This window comes from Symphalangus syndactylus, chromosome 6 (assembly GCF_028878055.3).
Source record: "Symphalangus syndactylus isolate Jambi chromosome 6, NHGRI_mSymSyn1-v2.1_pri, whole genome shotgun sequence".
NCBI lineage: Eukaryota > Metazoa > Chordata > Mammalia > Primates > Hylobatidae > Symphalangus > Symphalangus syndactylus.
In genome coordinates, this window is record NC_072428.2 from 134399362 (window position 1) to 134421117 (window position 21756).

The 21756-nt window shown below is 36.5% G+C and overlaps 1 protein-coding gene across 8 annotated transcripts in view; it reads right to left on the bottom strand.

Moving 5' to 3' along the window:
- The window catches only part of TPK1 (thiamin pyrophosphokinase 1), a 393588-nt gene that overhangs the window by 171563 nt on the left and 200269 nt on the right, over positions 1–21756 (bottom strand). For all 8 annotated transcript variants that reach the window (XM_055284382.2, XM_055284383.2, XM_055284385.2 and 5 more), the window contains exon 6: positions 2696–2791. In XM_055284382.2, coding sequence (XP_055140357.1) covers positions 2696–2791 — 96 coding nt within the window. The remainder of the gene's footprint in view (positions 1–2695; positions 2792–21756) is intronic.

Sequence of the window (21756 nt, forward strand, 5' to 3'; positions counted from 1 at the left end):
TGGACGGGGCGGCTGGGCAGAGGTGCTCCTCACATCCCAGACGATGGGTGGCTGGGCCATGCCCACTATTCTAAGCGAAGTAACTCAGAAATGGAAAACCAAATACTGCATTTTCTCACTTATAAGTGGGAGCTAACCTATGGGTGTGCAAAGGCATAGTGATACAACGGACACCGAAGATTCAGAAGAGGAGAGGGTGGGAGGGGGTTGAGGGATGAAAAACTACCTATTGGGTACAATGTACACTACACTGGGGTAACAGGTGCACTCAACTCTCAGACTTCAACAATGTACAATTCATCTATGTAACCAAAAACCACCTGTACCCCAAAACCCATTGAAATAAAAAATATATAAAAATAAATAAATGTATCAGACCTAAAAAAAAAAAAAAAAAAGAAAGAAACCCTCTAGCATGCATGATCTAGACAAAGAAAAGGAAAAATAAGATTCCAAGCAGAGGGGGCAACATACACAGAAACACGTTAAAGCAGGAGAGAGGAGAAAATACAGCATAGTTTAGGAACAAGGAGAAACACTGGTGTAGGATGGGGCTGGAGAATGCATTGGGCCCAAAGCATGTCGGGGCCTGAGGCAGCACAGGCAGTGTACCACTGCATTGCTCTTCAAAAAAGAACTCACTGTTAGGCTCTGTGGAGGCCAGTCATCCGTCATCGCCCTGCTGCAACCCCTTCAGCAGGCAGCACATCACAGCCACCAAGTCTGTACTCTTCCCCGGCAACCTCTGAGCCAAGTCCACACTCCTCATGAGCACCCTCTAGTCTGTGACTAAGCACAGTTGGAGTACAAGGTTGTTGCTATTTCTGCCCAATGCAGGGGTCCTCTAACAGCTACTCTTGCTTCAAGACCCCCCACAAGATTGGCCAAGACTGTCAGATTTGTTTGCAGGTCATACCCTCCTCTCCCAGTCTGGGGCTCTCTCTAGATTTGCGCCTTGTTGAGTTTAAGATATGATGATTTGTTTCAAAGCTCAACGACAGAATACTGTATTATAGATACTATCGGTTAGACACAACACATTAGACTCACATAATTGCATCTTAGCTTTTAATCATGTCAGTAGAAGTGCTGGGAAAAACAAAAGACAGCTGTGAATATTTACATTGTTTTTCCTAAGAAACACCAAATAAGTGATATCTGGATGAAATAAATAACTCTCAATTGGCTGTTTTCTGCTTTTATTAAACAAATATTTAATTATATCAATTTACTGCTGGAAACAGCACAATACATTTGATATAGATCAGCAAAGCTACAACAGAGATGAGAAATGTTCACTCAATTATTTTTGTTCGAGTTCACAGATTGAGCTACTTGCCAATTGTGAGTCAGCAAGATTTTACTTCAAACGGAGAAAAGAATTTACTACTTACTGCAACTTGGTAAATACATGCTAGAGTGTATCTTTAACCAACTTTTGCTAGAGAGTAAATTTTTGTTAGAGCTGCCACTCTGATATCTATCCCATCCTGCCAAATATGTATTAGCCACATAGTTTGAATATATAAGACATGTGGATTGATCCCACACCTGGCTCCAGCCCAAGACAATCAGGATTCTCTCATTCTCCTTTGCCAAGAGCAAGAGTAGTTTAATGGAGAAATCCTAAGGGTTAAGTCCGATGATGGTGGGAAGTATCTCCCCAGCTCTATGCCTTAATCCCCCTCCATGTGAAGGGTAAAATGTTACTGCAGGCGGCAGTTGGAGACAATCAGGGAAGCTAGTGTCAAGACAAAACCTACAAAGCGGAGCCAAGATAAACAAAAGAAAAAGAGCATGAGTTCTGACCGAGCTCTGTCTCAAGACTGCCCTGTATCACTTGGTTATTGAGAGCAGGTTGACATGCGTTTTCTGTTACTTGTACTACCAAAATCATTCTAATATACAAGGGTGTTTTCCTACTTTTCTTGGTTTAAAATTACACAACTGATCATTCATCTCAGCTTAAAACTTATTGCCCCTGCTAGTAGGGGGAAAAAAGGTCAATTGTCATTCATTGCTTCAGGTTTAATTTTGTAGCTCTTCATTAAACACAGTCTTAAAAAACTTTGCATACCATTTCAATAGGTATCAAAAAATAAAGCATAAACTTGTGTACTAACTAATTAATACAATTAAACATTTGGATGCTAGGTGAAAACCAGTACTGAATACCTTAAAGAGCACAGAATGCAAAGCAGTAGATTCTTCTCTGGCTTAAAAAAAAGCTGATAGTTGTTTAAATAAAAATTTGCAATGATAGCCCAGGGGCCAAATCAAGGCCATATTTGTTTTGCCCATATAACATGTAAATAGACATAGTCCAAAAATACATGTAGCTCTTCATGGCAACAATCAACTGTAGACGAATAGTAGCTAGTCGCTTTCAGGCAAGAATGAGTTCCCAGTTTTGATTACTTGACACACGGTCCAGCTCACCCATTTTATTACCATGCCACTGTAAGATGTTTACATTTGTGTCCCCTGGTTTAAGTGCACATGTTAATGTTTTGGCAACTAAGTGCAGATTTATCTGCTATACATGGGAAAAAAAACCTGACAGCAATCAAAAAAAAAAAAAAAAAAAAAAAAAAAAAACAGCACAAAAGTAAATATCCATTTCAGCTGAGTGAAAAAATAAACACAAATTTTTTTCATATCCTTGGAATAACCACCAAATACATGTATATATTACCTTTAAGTCTTTTTCTTCTATCTTCTTTTGGAGCATTTCAAGGCACTTAGTAAAGTCAGTGTGGTCTTGATCAGGAGTTGAAATGAGCTCACATCCCTATGTATTAAAGTAAAAGAAAAGGTAAGAATAAGTAGTAACTTCACCTTTATGAACAAGATCAAGAGTTACAAAAGAAAAGATAAGGTACCAATAGACATATCCTATCATGCCTTTACTATTCCTGTATCATTAGAATCATTATCATTATCTTTTTTATTTCACATCATGGGACGTTTCAGGAATGGTATTAGAGTGTTACAATAATGGACTGATTATGACAATCGTTTTATTTAAGAAAGTACAGATTATATTACATTAATGGGTCTTTAAAAAATACTGATGTGATGACATTCACGATTAACATAAGGACTTTGATATATGTATAATAAATTATATTCTCAACTACCTGAAATTAAAATGAAACTATTTTGATGAAACTTTGAAGTTCTTTAAGCAGAAATGACAAGTTTACATGAATGAAAAAGCTAATATGAATACTGAATAATAAAACTTCACATTTTAAGTAAAACCAAGATAGCTGTCCTATAATATTATTTGATAAAAGCCTCTTTCTCCCTTGTGAGACACAGAATAAGGAGCTATGCCTGTGTAAATATGTCTCCTGGATTATCTTTTGGACATCATGAAATTATAAGTTCTTTGCCTTCTCTACAAGATATCTTACCCAGTGAAAAACACTGAAATATATTTATAAGTATGAAGCCACAAAAGTGCCAGTTTGTTGGCACTAGTGAACTTGGATGGCTAAAGAGACCATATTTTTGAAATGACACCTTTTCCTCCAATGTCATACAGAGGCAAAGGTACGTAAAAGTGAGCACGATGGGACTTCAGACTTCTTAATTCAGGAATAAAACAATTCTTGGACTCTGACAAACAGCTGAGTAAGGTAAAGTTAAATATAATCTAGTATATAAAGTTGCCATTCAAAGAGTTTTCAAGGATACAACACCCATACTGCCTCTTAAATTATTCTAAGAACCATTCTCGGTAGATTTAAAGGTTCTTCTTTTACTTCAAGGTCTCTTTAAATGTGTCAAGCTCAACCTGTGCTTCATTCGTTTATGACTGTCCTACAATATAGTGACCAATGAAAAAATTAATTTCTCATCATTCAGAAATATATTATGCTCTAAAAGATGTATATGTCATCTTTACAAGATCATCGACATATACTTTCTTGACCCTAAAAGAACATTGAAATTTACTATAATCACCAAGCAAGGACATAAAGAAGTGACCCTTCTTAGGTTAACACTCCTAAAAAGGAAGATGGAAGCATATGGCAGGGCACACAGGAATATTAGCATGGTTGAACAGAACAGACTGCCACCAAACCAAAAATCATTACACTGAAAGTTCCTCAAGGGCAGGTTCATTCATTATTGTTTCCAGTGCCAGGCACCAGTTTGTTGCATAGTAAATGTTCAATAAATGTTTAAATAATATTCTTGAGGAAGAAAATTGATTTTTACAAATACACTTATAAAAATGTACACTGGCTAGGGAGTATAATCGTGCAGTATCTTATTGCTAAATATACCATAAATGATAACGAAAGTTGTCTTCCTCTTTTAAATGCTAACAATAGACATACTCACCAAAAAGGAAATAAAATTTAAATGGCAACTAGAAACTACAACATAATGGATGATTAATAGATCATTATCTACCTTCACAGAATCCACATAGAAAGCCATGGGAAAAATGATAGTTAAACAAAACCCAGGAAGTAATCTATCTAGTACCACCACAACATTTTGTAGATTAATAAAAACAAGAACAAGAGATAAAAACTGACTTGTTGACAACTGGACAGCTAGCTAGTAATTAGCAGCAAAGCCATGACTAGAAATCCTATTTCTTTACTCTCACAAAGTGAAACAAGTTCTGGGATAGCTGACTGAAAAATGTCATATTACATCTCTAGAGTTAGTTTCACAAGAAGGATACTATAAAAGAAAAGCTACTTGAAACATATGAGCAAGGTGGGAATATCTTACTTTACCTCATCATTTACAATAAACACATAGAAATGCTTGGCTCAGGACATGGACAGAGATTATTAGCACTGAGAAAATCAGACTGAATCTAAACCAAGAATTTCTATTAAACTTGTTGAAGGTGTTTAACTGCTAAACAGCAGCCATTCTAAAGTTGAAATGGTTCTAATCTCATTACAGACTGAGAATGAACTCACTAGAAGTGGAAATAGCTCTAATAACAGGGCAGCGTCCGACAGTTAGAAAGGAGACCTGAAAAACAAAATCTTAACCAAAGTGCAATAACAGGCCTGTGGCCAACTAAGGATGTGTTCACTGTTTTCTGGGTCTTAGGGTAACATATTAAGATCTAAGAGAGGAGAAACAGAAAGGTAAAGATGAGAAATGGCCAAGATCCTGCAAACAAGGAATAATGTAGAAATATTATAAGGTATCAAGTGATACTCATCTACTATATATTAATAGTTATGATTATTTTTATATAGAATAAAGCCCAATTTCCTAGCATCAGAAGCGCTGAGGTGCTGTGAAAAATTCCACTGATATGATATTTTCTTAAAAAAAAAAAAAAAAGACAACCCTCATACTCACTATCCAAGGACTGAGAAGACATTAAAGGCATGAAATTTAGCAAAGTAAGAAAGTATATGACTTTCTAATAAGTAGTTTGTAATGTTAGTTTCCTAATAGAAATGCACAAAACATAGACTTATGATGCCAGTGAGTGGGAATTTTTGTTTCAACTACTTCGATTTTTTTCTCAGTTACATAAAACATATTGTTTTTAGGATACAATGTATTATGTTATGAACCAACAAGTGGCTCCATTTTTCAGATTATACTTTTGCTTTTTTCGTTTTTTCTTTCCGAGACAGAGTCTTCCTCTGTCCTACAGGATGGAGTGCAATGGCACAATCACAGCTCACTGCAGCCTTGACCTTCTGGACTCAAGCAATCCTCCCACCTCAGCCTCCCAAGTAGCTGGGACTACAGGTGTGCACCACCATGCTCAGCTAATTTGTGATGGGGTTTTGCCATGTTACCCAGGCTGGTCTCAAATTCCTGGGCTCAAGCAATCCTACGGCCTTGGCCCCCCAAAGTGCTAGGATTATAGGTGTGAGCCACCACACCTGGCTAATTAGTCTTAAAATATAATTTTTCACATATACGTGGAAAGAGTATCAAAGACTCACAGGGATAGAAAGATAAGAAAAGTCATCTACTGAGTCGACGATATTTTTTGCGGAACTCAAACGATTATGATTTACATGAAAGAATAAGGGACCAAAAAAAAAGCAAAGGCAATTTTGCAAAACAACACGGTAGTTGAACTTGCCTTTCCGGATATTCAGATATACAAAGTAATTAACACAACAGGGTACTGGCAAAATGAAACAGTGGAATATTAGCACCACAGAAGCATAGGTATTTGCTTGTGTGATTCACAGCTGTCTTCTAGAAACTAGAACAGTGACTGGCACAAAGAAGTGTTCTTTGTGCCATATGGTTGGTAAATAGATATCTGAACAGAATTGGGAAGACAGAAATATATACAGATGCATATTTAAAAACATACTAGCAAAGTCTCCAAACATTTACAAAAAAAAAAAAAACAGAAAAGAAAATGATTGCAGTAGGTAGTATTTTAAACAAGGTGCAAAAATAAATATAAATCTGAAGAGAAAGAACTGATAAATTCAGCTACTTTTAATTAAGACCTTTCTTTCATCAACAAACAATATGCATAAAGTAAAAAAAGAAAGCTTCAAAATGAAAGAAGGTATTTTCCACAAACATAACTAAAAACAAAAGGTTACTATCCAGAATACATAAAGAATCTGTAAAAATCTATAAAGAATAAATAACTGGATGGAAGAATAGGCAAAATATTTTAATAGGCAAGTTAAAGAACAGCAAACCTGAAAAAGCCAATTGAATTAGTCCATTTGCATGCTGCTGATAAAGACATACCCAAGACTGGGCAATTTACAAAAGAAATAGGTTTAATGGGACTTACAGTTCCACGTGGCTGGGGAGGCCTCATAATCATGGCAGAAGGAAAGGAGGACCAAGCTACATCCTACGTGGATGGCAGCAGGCAAAGAGAGCTTGTTCAGGAAAACTACTCTTTTTAAAACCATCAGATTTCATGAGACTTACTCGCTATCAAGAGAACAGCAAAAGAAAGACCTGCCCCCCATGATTTAATTACCTCCCACCAGGTCCCTCCCACAACCCATGAGAATTCCAAATGAGATTTTGGTGGGGACACAGTCAAACCATATCACCAATACACATGAAACAGCCAATAGACCTGTAAGATTGCTTGAGCGTAGGAAATTGAGACGAGCCTCAGTAACACAGCAAAAGCCCATCACTACAAAAAAATTAGCCGAACATGGTGGTGCACACCTTGGGAGGCTGAGGTGGGAGAATTGCTTGAGCCCAGGAGGTCGAGGCTGCAGTGAGCCATGAAAGCAAATACACAAAATATTTTAATAGGCAAGTTAAAGACTAGCAAAACAGAAAAAGCCAATACACATGAAAGGATGTTGATTTTCATTAGTAATCTGATAAGCCCAAATAAAAATCACTGATATACATTTGTCGTACCTTACATTAACAAAAAATCTGTGGCATATTTAAACACTGGGTTATTCTATGACAAAAATGAACAACAACAAAAACATAGAAGAATAAATGTATGATACATTCATGAGTTACAGAATGACACAGGCAGTATAACTGCATACATATACACAATGTAAAAACATGCTTATTACCTTTACGTAGGTTTAGTGTTGCTTTTGTTAAAGTATTAAGAAATATAAGGGAATAAAAATTTTTAGATTTAACCATGAGAAAGGGCCACAGAAGTCTTGAACTGTATAGGTAGCATTTATTAAGTTGGATTGTGGCTACAAAATTATTTGGTTTATTATTTTTTATACTTGTACATATCTTAAACATTTCTGATATGGCTTGGCTGTGTCCTCATCTTGAATTGTAGTTCCCATAATCCCCATGAATTGTGGGAGGGACCAGGTGGGAAGTTATTGAATCTCGGGAGCAGTTTCCTCCATTCTGTTCTCATGATACTGAGTGAGTCTCACGAGATCTGATGGTTTTATAACCATCTGACATTTCCCCTGCTTGCACTTACTCCATCTTGCCTCCCTATGAAGAAAGTTCCTGCTTATCCTTTGCCATCTGCTATGATTCTAAGTTTCCTGAGGCCTCCCCAGCAACACAAAACTGTGAGTCAATTAAAGCTCTTTCCTTTATAAATTACCCAGACTTTGGTATTTCTTCATAGCAGCGTGAGAACAGTAATACAGTAAGTACCAGGAGAAGGGTGCTGCTGTAAATATGCCTGAAAATGAAGAAGCAACTTTGAAACTAGGAAACAGGCAGAGGTTGGAACCATTTGGAGGACTCAGAAGACAGGGAAGTGTGTGAAAGTTTAGAACTTCCTAGAGACTTGGATGGTTAAGAAGACAGGAAGATGTGGGAAAGTTTAGAACTTCCTAAAGACTTATTGAATGGCTTTGACCAAAATGCTGATAGTGATATGGACAATGTTGTCCAGGCTGAGGTGGTCTCAGACGGAGATGAGGAACTTCTTGGGAACTGGAGCAAAGGTGACTCTTGCTATGCTTTAGCAAAGAGACTGGTGGCATTTTGCCCCTGCCATAGAAATATGTGAACTTTGAACTTGAGAAAGATGACTTAGGATATCTGGCAGAAGAAATTTCTAAGCGTCAAAGCATTCAAGAGTAAGCAGAGCATAAAAATTTGGAAAATTCACAGTCTGATTATGCAATAGAAAAGAGAAACCCATTTTCTGGGGGAGAAATTCAAGTCCACTGCAGAAATTTGCATAAGTAACAAAGAATGGAATGTTAATCCAAAGACAATGGGGAAAATATCTCCAGGGAATGTCAGAGACCTTCATAGCAGCCCCTCCCAACACAGGCCCAGTGGCCTAGGAGGAAAAAAAATTGTTTCATGAGCTGGGCCCAGGGTGCCCCTGCTCTGTGCAGCCTCGGGACATCGTGCCTGTATCCTAGCTGCTTCAGTCCCAGCTGTGGCTAAAAGGGGACACGATAAAGCTCAGGCCATTGCCTCAGAGGGTCCAAGCCCCAAGCCTTGGCAGCTTACACATGGTGTTGGGCCTGAAAGCGCACAGAAGTCAAGAAGTGAGGTTTGGGAACCTCTAACCAAGATTTCAGAAGATGGACAGAAATGCTTGAATGTCCAAGGCAGAAGTTTGCTACAGGGGCAGAGCCCTCATGGAGAACCTCTGCTAGGGCAGTGCAGAGGGGAAATGTGGAGTCAGAGTCCACACAGGGTCCTGACTGGGACACTGCCTAGTAGAGCCGTGAGAGGAGGGCCACCATTCTCTAGACCCCAGAATGGTAGGTCCAGCAACAGCTTGCACTTCCACCTGGAAAAGCTGCAGGCACTCAATGCCGGCCTCTGAAAGCAGCCAAGAGTGAGGCTAGTCTGTACCCTGCAAAACCACAGGGGTGGAGCTCCCCAAGGCCGTGGGAGCTGACCTCTTGCATCAGCATGACCTGGACATGAGACATGGAGTCAAAGTAGATCGTTTTGGAACTTTAAGGTTTAATGACTGCCTTATTGGATTTTAGACTTGCATGGGGCCTGTAGCCCCTTTGTTTTTTGGCCAATTTCTCCCATTTGGAATGTGTATATTTACTCACTAGGAAGTAACTAACTTGCTTTTGATTTTACACGTTCATAAGCAGAAGGAACTTGCCTTATCTCACATTTGGACTTGGACTTTTGAGTTCATGCTGGAATGAGTTACGACTCTGGGAGGACTCTTGGGAAGAAGGAGTGATTGTGTTTTGAAATGTGAGGACATGAGATATGGGAGGGACCAGGGCCAGCATGATATGGTTTGGTTGTGTCACCACCCAAACCACATCTTGAATTGTAATCTCCATAATCCCCACAAGTCGTGGGAAGGTCCTGGTGGGAAGTAATTGAATCATGGTGGCAGTCTCCCCGTGCTGTTCTTGTGATAGTGAATAAGTCTCATAAGATTTGATGGTCTTATAAGCGTCTCGCATTTCCCCTGCTTGCACTCACTCCATCATACCACCCTGTTTAGAAGGTGCTTGCTTCTCTTTGGCCTTCTGCCGTGATTGTAAGTTTCCTGAGTTCTCCCCAGCAATGTGGAACTGTGAGTCAGTTAAACCTCTTTCCTTTATACCCAGTCTCAGGTATTTCTTCATAGCAGCATAAGAATGGACTAATATAATTTCACACTATTTTTAAAGTCATTTAGTGCTTATTACTAAGGAGTGGGGTCAGTTTTAATTCACTATGATATCCCCAGTACCTAGAAAAATGATTAATACACAGTAAACATACATTAAACATTTGGTATATGATCAAATTGAGTCCCTTCTTTATCCCTCACACTAAGCTGGTACAAATTTATAGTGACAGGAAATTTCTAACTAGCCCATTGCATATCTCAATAATTCTATTAAAATTCCATAAAATTATTGTATCAAGTATATCTCCCTTGTCTTGTAACTGGTCTTAGTTGTACCTTCTTGAGATCGTATAGAAAAGGTCATACATTTCTTTTAAATTAGAAAACTCTGTTTCATTTTCTTATCTCCATTCCATTGATCCTGAGATATTTAGGATCCAGATTTATACCCAGTAACATATAAACTATCCCTCTCAGCTCCAGTAGACACTCACAGAGGCGATAAGCATGTGTTCCCCAGCTGCGTCCACATCTCAGCCCAACACTGACTAGGACAGGTGGGAACAGAATCCTTTACCAAAACAGTAGCAGTCTCTCCAGTGCTGGGCATCTGAATATCAGTACAAGACAAGGCATATTCTCAACCAAAACCAAACTAAATGAACATATATCAAAAAATAACAGTCTGCAAAAGCAAGATATTTTATTAAGAAAATGCCATAAAGCATTAAGTATTATGTTTTCAAATATTAGTGTGTGATTTTTCCAAGAAAATAATTCCTCAAGATGATTTATGTCAAAATGACAAAGAACTTACAATGATTTTCCTGCAGTTTTTAAACAATTCAAATACTATTGCTTCTAGTTTCATCAACAAAGCTGTTATTATCAAAGCTGCTACCTGTATATGATAAATAATCATATACAGAGGCAGGGAAAGAAACACTATTTTCTTACATGGTATCCTGTAAGTAATGAAGATTCAGAAAATAGATATATCATGCTGTGAAACCTATAGTATGAGATGGATTGGAACTCATTAGAAATAATAACTTACTTAGAAAAATGGCAATAATAATTATAAATATTTCCTGAAGGTTCTACACTAGATCATTCACATAAAATTTTATATATACACATATATGCAAATCTATATGCTATGAGATATAAACGTATTAAATAAATGTAAAACATTATGACTTCAATGATGATAATCACTAACGACAAATATTAGTTATCTAACATCTGTTGAATCAATGAGCTAATAAATGAAAAAATATAAAAATTAAAACAAAGGCAAAAATAATTAGGAATGAAAGGTATAGGAAGAACACATTAATTGCTGACTAAATAGAATCTTCTCACAAAGAAAGAACAACGGCAAGAGGTGGCTGGTGCTTCTCCACTCCTAGTCTCTCTGACCACCACCACCACGGCACAAGAAAAAGTACACTAAGTGTGTGTCGCTATGTACATACTGTATGTGCTTGCTGTGCAAATACAAAGTCAAAACAGCTTCCACCTCGAACTCTACTCCCCTCTCCTAGAAATTCAGAACCCTCAAACTGCCAGGAGCACACTCAAATATGCCATATATCCTCAACATAAACTGAAGATTTCACTTATGAGTATTTATCAACCACAAAGAACTGTCATTTTCTACAATTCAATTGTTTACAAAATCTGCATGAACCAGAAAATTTCCAGCTCTCCCTAATTTTATACTGCCCCAGCCTCTTATGATTCTTGTGTGAAATATGAAGAGGATACAATTCATATCAAAAAGTAGCTGTTGAATTTAAATAAGACAGATATAAAAGGTCTTCATAACTTCTTTCCTTCATCTAATCTTTGTTAAAATTTCACCTTCTTAATGAGGCACACCCTGATTACCCTACTTAAAACTGTGACTTCACGCACTTCCCTCTGTCCGACCCTAGCAAGCTTCATCTTGACTGTCCCAACTGCCCTTACCCTACGCAGAATTTTCTGTTTTCTCCAAAGGAAATAACACTTTCTAACACATTACATATTATTTATTGTCTCTTTATACCAGGAGGCAGGGCTAATCCTCAGTTTTGTTTTCTGTTTTATCCTGAGTACCTCAAACAGCACACAGTAAGCACTCAGTAAATATTTACTCAATAAATGAATGAATGAATATTTGCTGTAATGCAGATGTCTCCTGCCACATGTTTGAATAGCAGTACACGTTCTACATATTGTACCTTGGTGAGAAAATACTATTGACAATGACAAAAGGAACATTTTGTTATTTCCTAAAATTACAAAGCTGCAAATATATTAGTCCACTTTCACACTGCTATAAAGAACTGCCTGAGCCTGGATAATTTATAAAAGAAAGAGGCATAATTGACTCACAGTTCAGCCTTGTAAGTTCAGGAAACTTACAATCATGGCAGAAGGCAAAGGGGAAACAAGGCACCTTCTATACAGGGTGGCAGGAAGGAAAACAAATGGAGGAGGAACTGCCATACGCTTATTAAACCATCAGATCTCATGAGAACTCGCTATCAGGAGAACATCATGAAGGAAACCACCGCCATGATTCAATTACCTCCAGCTGGTTTCTCCGTTGACACGTGCAGATTATAAGGATTATGGGGATTCAGTTCAAGATGAGATTTTGGGTGGGAACACAGCCAAACCATATCAGATATAGTCTATGCTTTTCAGCTGGACTGGCACCTCAATCTCTTGGTAGCCTAAATTAATCAATAGAAGACTTTTCCCAATTAAAAATAATTAAACAAGCAGTTTAACATTCTTGTAATAGATGAATGCTAATAAAATATTTTGAGACTAAACTCAAATAGGTGACAGGTGAATATCTGTCATATTCTTTGGAATTTTTCATTCCTCTGTATGTTAAAGTGAGACTACTGGAATTGATTTGTACCCTGCCTCACCTCACAAATACACCCAACTGCAAGCCTTTCTGACATCAATGCTAAAAACATACAGACAAAACATACAGTCCCAGCTAAAATGGAAACTTGCAATAGATTAATCTGTCATGGTAATATGAAGATAGTGTCCTTTTTATTTCTCCCATTTTCTTCAAGTTCTTAGGATGAACACTTCACCAGAACAAGTACAGTGGACCCCCTTTTCCATAGTTTTGAGCTCCAGGGTTTCAGTTACCCACAATCAACAGCTGCCCAAAAACAGGTGAGTATAATCCAATCAGACATTTTGAGAGAGAATCACATTTACATAACTTTTATTTCAGTCTATTCTTATCAATGTTCTATTTTATCACTAGTTATTATTGCTAATCTCTTACTAATTTACAAAGTAAACTTTATCAAAGGTATGTATGCATAGGAAAACAGTGTATATAGAGTTCAGTACTATCCGTGGTATCAGGCACCCACTAGGGATCTTGGAACATATCCCCTGTGGAAAAAGGGGACTCCTATATAGTAAAAAAAAGATACTACATCCCCAGCATGCATTCCTCCTCTTTATTAGATACTAGCACCTGACTTTTCTTTGAATATTTATTTACCCTCTCTCAAGTATACAATTAGATACTCAGTTCTGGAGGTATCAGGACTGGTAAAGATGATCAACATAATTTATCCCCTTATCCACTGCAAATTGTTTGGAGATGAGCACATGCCACAGTTCGGGCCAAAGAGAGCACAAGAATTGCTGGGGTGTGTGCATCAACCCTGCAAGAGACTTCTGCTCTTCAGCAGAAAGACATGTTGAGATGGCAGCCAGTCTGCAACACAAGAGGACAGCCTAGAGCCAGAGATCCACAATGTGGCACCCGAGAATGAAGCTGGCAGTGCGGGTCAAAGAGTTAAGAAACAAGAAACCAGTACCTGGGGGCTGTTTTGGTAGCCCATCAAGCCTCACTGAAGCTGAACTCTCCTCTATCCTTTTCGGTTATGCGAATAAATAAGTGTTTTATTTTGTGTGGTTAAAGCTATTTGTTTTCATTGCTTGGCAATATAAGCAGTTCTTACCACCAGCCTTCCCACAGATGAAGAAAATATTCATTTATATGGTAGGGCTGAAACAGAAGACACCTAACAAATGACTTCTTTTTTCATTTCAATGTTTCATTTATTTATTTAATTTTTTTGAGATGGAGTCTGGCTCTGTCACCCAGGCTGGAGTGCAGTGGCGTGATCTTGGCTCACTGCAACCTCCACCTCCCGGGTTCAAGCAGTTCTCCTGCGTCGCCTCCTGAGTAGCTGGAACTACAGGCACACGCCACCATGCCCGGCAAATTTTTGTATTTTTAGTAGAGATGGGGTTTCACCATTTTGGCCAGGATGGTTTTGATCTCTTGACCTCGTGATCCGCCCGCCTCGGCCTCCCAAAGTGTTGGGATTACAGGCGTGAGCCACCACACTCGGCCCATTTCAATGTTTTATCTGCATTTATACATGAAAATTACTACTAGGTGGATTAAATATTTAGATTCTTGCCTGTCATGCCCAGGTCAGTATCTAGGAATTTAACATCCAAAAATTTGAAGACTATGTACATTGGGAGGCCAAAGGAAGATAAACATTGAAAAGTGTATAGATCTACAGACTGGGAAAGCCGTGGTCCCTAAAGACATAATATGTTGGCGTGGTATTAGCAAACTCATCATCAGGTTGGGTAATGAATTTGTGCTAATCAAGTATTGTCATTATAATGGTGTTCTACTTCTTCAGCCATTTCAGCACAAGATAAGAGTTTATAATGACATATATAATTTTACCATAAAACACAGAGAATTAATAGCTTAGCAAGTGTTTTATCCTTGGTATTACCTAAAAGGTCCTAGGACATAATTGAAAATTAGCCAGAAACAACTGTAAATTAAGTAAAATAGGAACCAAAATTGCAAATTTTATATATAAATAGATACGTGTATGTGCACACACATATATACATCATGGAAAAGACAGAATTTAGGAACAACCTGGTAATACAAAAAAGAAATTTTCTTCCACATGTAAATTTTCCTTAAACTTTCATTTGACTAGAAACTAGAGACCTGCCAAAAAGTTTTAATAAATAATACATTATAAGGATATGTTCCATTATACTTGGCTGTAACAACAAAAATAATAAAAATTGAATTGAAAAGACATAACAAGCTGAATACCAAGTTCAATAATAACAAACTGAAATAATTCACAATGATAAAGGAAATATCACAAGTTCACATTAAAATGATGAATGCCCTAAGGTCTCCAAAAACAAAATTTGAAAGCAAATATTAAAGGTGCAGAAAGTTACAAATAAGGTAATTTAATCCTAATCGTCAACATGATCATTCATCAGGTTTGAGGAGACTGAAGAACAGAAAGAGGCAAAAAACTTACTAAAACAGAAGTAGTATTTTACAAAGGGATACTCATGGAACAACTTAAAGTGGTACAACTCAATCTCACATATACACAGGCAAAAATTCTCGTCTGGAAAATCTTGTCTATTATTTGGGGAAAACACGATCTTCAGGCAGAAAGTGTAAACGCAACACTCCATGCATACAGGGAAACTGACATCTGCACTCTCAGTCACTAAGTTACTATGGGCACATATCAATAAGTCAATAGACGTTTAGTGGCTAGACAAATGATGGTTGAATTAAAACCATTTCTCTCCTCATGAAAATAATGGTATTTTTCTCATAAACATAAACACATATAAACCAGAAAATGAGTCTCACACAGAGAAGAAACACTTACTCACTATATACTAATGCTGCCTTGAGGAAATTAAATAACTCTTTTCTATTTGGACACAATTAATGCAGATTCTTAAAATAACAAAAATTAGCATTTCATATGCAATTAAGTAAAGTTTAAAATACATTAATGTTAACAAAACTAACATCCAGTAAGGAAAATTGAAATATACATGCACATCGAGGTTAACAAATGCAGTAGTATAAAGTACTACAGAAAAAATTCAGAATATGTTTGAATAAGTTTTTACTTGTTTTTTTAAAAAAAAAAATGACAAGGAAAAAAACTGGTATTGGGAACTTAGCAAAAAATTAACAATAAACATTTTTCGGAACATGCCATGGAATGATCAGGGTTCAGCTCAATTTCCCATACTGCCAACATCTAGAGCTATAGCAAACATAAAATATATGCTTGTAATATATGGTCCTAATCACAATAAAATCACAGATCATCTAAGGGATAGGTTTATGTTCAGTGTGGTATATGCATGCATTTTTTAAAAATCAAGAGGGTCAAACAGTAAGGTTTATGATGAATATTTTAATCAAATAATTTTACTATTGGATTAACCTAATATTTTATTAGTATATTAATTACTTAGGTCTATATGAGTATGAAAGTCTCCATTATGAGTATTTACATATTTTATTAGAATAACCAAATAATTTTATCATATAGAATTATCAATCTACCCATGACTATTAAAATATTAATTGAAACATAAGCTTTAAGCTGTAAGCTCCTTGAAGCTACCCACTGTATTCCTTTGTTTACGATTGTATTCCCAAGACAAGGGCCCAACATGGTATGCAGCAAGTGGTAAGCACTCAGTAACAAATAAGGTCATTTATAAAGGCATAGCAGATGAAATAAATTATCCCTCTAGGCAAGGGATCAGCAAACTTTTCCTATAAAGGGCCAGATAGTAATTTTTTCAACTCTGCAGGCCACAGGGCCTGTGTCCAACCTACTCAACTCTACCTGTGTAGCATGAAAGACTCTAAAGCTAATAAATAAATGAATGGAAATGGCTGTGTTCTAATAAAACTGAAATTTAACTTGCTTACAATTTTCATGTGTTATAAAATTTTCATTTGATTTTTTTCAACGTTTAAAAACATAAAAACCATTCTTAGCTTGCCAAAACTAGAAAAACAGCTATCAAGCCATATTTGGCCTGCGAGTTGTATTACTAGTTTACCAACCAACCCTTGTTCTAGGCCTACAATTAGATATTGTCCATATACAACTAAATGCTGTATACTGTAAGAAATTTAATACGAGGAAAAAGGCTTAGATTGAAAAAAAATCCCTCTGAACTTCATAGCTCCATCTGTAACAGAACTAATATAAAAACCAGAATTGCTGGTAAGATTAAATGAGATGATGCATAGTGATGAATACATATCAAATGCTCACCTCAGAACCTGGGAAGAATCTTTAGAAACAGCAGCTATTACAGGCAGACCACCTCACATCAAAGTATACTACAGTGAGCAAAATATTAATATTCTCCAAAGAACTTTGTGTCAATATTTGCAAAACTATTTTTAATTTACTGACAACTGAAAGAAATTATTACAAGGCAATGAGTGTCAATAATCAACCTAATTTCAAAAGACCAATGCAAAAGCCATTAGACTGTCATTCTCAATTACTTAATTTACTGTCTGCCAATAATTTAACTAATATAGGTTAATGAGTTTATACATTTTACACACATAAAACCTATCAGGTTATACTATGCTGACTCCTCTAAAATTCTTTAATGGGAAAGAAAACATATCCTTTGAAAAAACTTGTAATAACATAATAATTGTTATTTCATGGACTATATCCAGAGAGACTTGGCTTCATAAAACAAGAGGCAAGGAGTTAAGTCTGGTGAAAACATTCCCAAGTTTCCTATTAGCTTATTCATTTTAGGTCAAGTCATCATTTAGTACCCATCCCTTTATCCAGGACAGAAAACACCTGTGCAAATTATCCTGGCAAGATGTTATGGGGCTCTGAGACATCTACTGTAACTTTATGGACTGAGTTTATAAGGTTAGGAACTTAGAAGTGCTATTTCCTCCTAGGTATCATGCATGTCAATTTTGAAAATTTATTTCCAGTGACTTGCATATAGACCCTTACCTAGTATAATTAAATACAAGGTATATATAGCTAATAAACTCTAGGATTCTTTTCAATAAACTAAAATTCTCCAACAAAATATAGCCTAATTCTCTGACAAATAAGATAACCTTTAAAGTATCCAATCTTAAAGGATATGATCTATTGACAACTGTCTCCCTCACTAAATGAGCAACATTAATAAGAACAGTTGAGTACATCTAGTATTATATGAGATATGAATCACTTTACATGAATTACATTTCTGAATCCCCATAATAACCTTATAAGGCAAGTGTAATTTTCACATTTTAAAATATGCAGACTGTAGTTCCCAGAGATTAAATAACTTGCCCAAGGTCACACAATTGATAGGAACACCGTGTGGGATCTGAACCTATCTTGCTTTGTACTTTGCTTAGTACCCTGCTTAATTGAACTTTTGTTATTTGGGCATGACTAAGCAGAAAAATGCCTTTATAGTTTATAGGAACATTTATTTAGTTATTATTCTCTAGTTTTAAATACCTGAACATCCATTAGCTGTTAGGCGGACATGATGACCCCACATGACCATGCTGCATCAGAAGACTTAGAAATTTTCATGGTTTTTGCAGCCTCCTGAAAATGGGCAATGAATGCTTATCTATCCCTCTCTCCCTTTTTCCTTCTTCTTCAACTCATTACATTATCATTATCTTTATTATTATATTTATGACATAAGTTGACTTTTTCTTTTTCTTTTAAACATATCATTACAATCAACATCTCTGTGTATAAATGTTTGGTTCTGGTTATTTTCTTAGAAATGAATTCTGGAAATAAAATTACTGGGAAAATTATGAGAACATTTTCAGGTTCCTTGATATTTGATGCCAGAGTGCTTTCTAGGAAAGTTGTAAAAATATATATTCCTATTAGTGGTATATAAGGATGAACAGTTCATCCTTTTAAAATATAAGTAATTTTAGGAGAGACAATTCATCATGGATTTCTTGCTGTGAATTAATTGAATTGATTTACTTGCTCCTTAATAGCAAACAGAAATCCGTTTCATTATGGGAAAGATGATTTCCATAAGAGGAGAAGGAAAGAGAAAGTTAAGATAATTTTGGAGTGTGCAACAGGGATAGGAAGTGGTTCTTTCAGTTGAGGATTGAGTGGCTAATGGACAGTATGAAAAGAAACGGACATGCTCAGAGGGGAAAACAGTTGTCTATCAATAAAGTAAAGTAAACGAGGTAAGAAGAAATCAAAGACCATCTTTAAAGTTGGCTCTGAAAACATGAAGTATAATTTCCTATACCTTCATATTCGCATATTGATATGGATTTTCTTTAGCAAATAAGCAATGATAAAATTTTACTTGGTTTTAACATGTTAGCTTCTTTATTTTCCCCTATTCATTGCTGACATTGCCTTTCTTCTCATCAGTATGCAAGATATACACTTAAAATATTTTGGGGGGATATTTTCAAGAGTCTTGGAAGAATTGAATATATTCAAGGTTTAATAATAAGAGTCCATAGTCATTCATTAAATGGAATTGACTGGAACTCTGTAATTAAAAACTGCCTGCCAGATAAAGGGCACAGCAGGCATAGAGCAAAATGACAGATACTCCAAATAACCAAAGATACAGGTCTAAAATTAGCTCAAACTTATTCTCAGATTTGCTAAGAAGGGGAATAGTTCCATAAAGTAAACTGAAATCTAAAAGATCTCTGTTTGTGGATACAGGTATGAACATCGTCTTTTTCCCTGCAGAGATATAATCACAAAATAACCAATTCCCACTTTCTTCTTCATTATATAAAGTATACTGTGGCAGATTGTTCCTTTTATTTACTAGGCTTCTAGAAACATTTATACTTTTCAAGCTAAAAAGGTTGTTTTTTAAATCATCAAATAACAGCCTTCAAGGAATGATTTCTTCAGCAAGAATGTCACAGGATTCAACTCTTAAAAACCTAAGTAACCGTATAAAAACTCTAAGCATATTGCCTAATATAATCTAGTATTCTCTTTCTGGTATCTAGATGGTGTATAAAGGAAAAGAAGAAATGCAATTTAACCTTATAGCAATTCTCCATTCTTTCTCAAACTTAAAGAGACATTCTAATCTAGCATAATCTTCATTGTCCTATGTGTTGTAAAATAACCTTTTCTTTCAACAAGGCATTGAACGAAAGCTATAGTGTTTCAAACAAGAAAGTCATCCCTTCTGTTAATGGAAGTCGAACGTCTTTTTAGAGCAGCACAGGGTTTTAAATGATGGCTTTCTTCCTAAAACCAGAGCCAGACTTCTGGGTGAAAGAGGGTACAGGGAAAACTCAGCATAGCAGGCTTGAGACTGCTGTCTTTAAAATGGCCTGCTTCCAAGATTGGCTTCTGGCTGGCATCAGGAAACTTGAATGGTAAATAGTTTCTACACTGATAGAAAACTTTCTTTCTTTGAGAAAGAGTCTCACTCTGTCTCCCAGGCTGGAGTACAGTGACACAATCTCGGCTCACTGCAACCTCTGTCTCCAGGGTCCAAACGATTCTCGTGCCTCAGCCTCCTGATTAGCTGGGATCACAGGTGTGTGACACCACGCCTGGCCAATTTTTTTTGTATTTTTAGTAGGGTAAAGAGTAAATGTTCTGGGTTGAAATACATTTGAGAAATATTAAGGTAAAATTAGATTTTTGGCAGACTTACTTAAAATGATACATGCACAGTGGGTTTCCAAAAGGGGCATAGAGAATGTGGCAAATTTCACAAAATCATTTGATCACAGAAATCTTTTTTATATGAAGCAAAGCAGGACCAGTGCTTTTCTGTTTTAGTTCTAAAAGAGGGATCAGATAACTGCTTCATATAAACTTCAATCTGAACCTACTAATGACTGGGGATACCAGGATGAATGACCGCAGACTTCAGCTTCCAGAAGTTCACATGTTAACAGGGAAAAGGAGTAAAATGATGATAGAATTGTTTATCTCAAACTCAGCAAGAAAGTATAAACAAGGGACTAACCACCACCTCCAGATGGGAAACTGTGAAGGGATGAATTCATAAAGGAAAGTGCATATAAAAATATCTGGCATATTTTAAGCACTAAAAATATTTGGTTATTACTTTTAAGATTATCATAGTTGGTTGGTTTAGGTGAAGGAAGAATCCCATGAGTCAGACGAAAGAGGGAAGACAGAGTCACAGAGGCCCTGGAGAACACAGAGTGTAACATCAGATGAATGAGGAGAGGCAGGCAGGTGCTCCTGGAGGTCCTGTGTGTCTCACTGGGAGCTCTTCAATGTAAAGGGCAAAGTCTCGCCCTCTCTAAAAGCCTTCAGTATGTTAAACAAATTCAAACAAAACAAGCTTCAAAAAACATCGATGGCAATAAAGTCAATTTGAAAGGACTATGATTGAGGCAAGCATAAGAATTAAGGTATATTCAAGAGATAGTTTCACATAATGTTCCCCTGGCAGTCTCATCATTCCCTTGGTGAGATGCTAATAAGGGTTAGACAGCCAGTCTAAGGAATATGAAGTGAAGAACCTGTCACTCAGTTGTCAAGGGAAACTGACTGTCTATAATTCCCTTAGCAAAGCCTTTATATCTTAGCATATGTTAATTAGACTTCATGCTTAAGCCTAAAAATTTATTACATTCCCGGCTTTGTTTCATTTTGTTTATATTTTTTAAAGAAATATATCAAAAAATGGAGTTGAGCTTTATATATTTTGTATAGTTTCCTCTGTTTGGCATAATAGTCAAACTTACTAACGGTTCACAATTTCTAACAGTCCAGTTTGTCATTTTCTCTAATTAATTTTTCATCTAAAAGTTGTTGGCATGTGTCTGAGAAGAACTGAAAAAGAGACGTAGCTAAGAGTAGAAAATAATAAGATTCATGAGA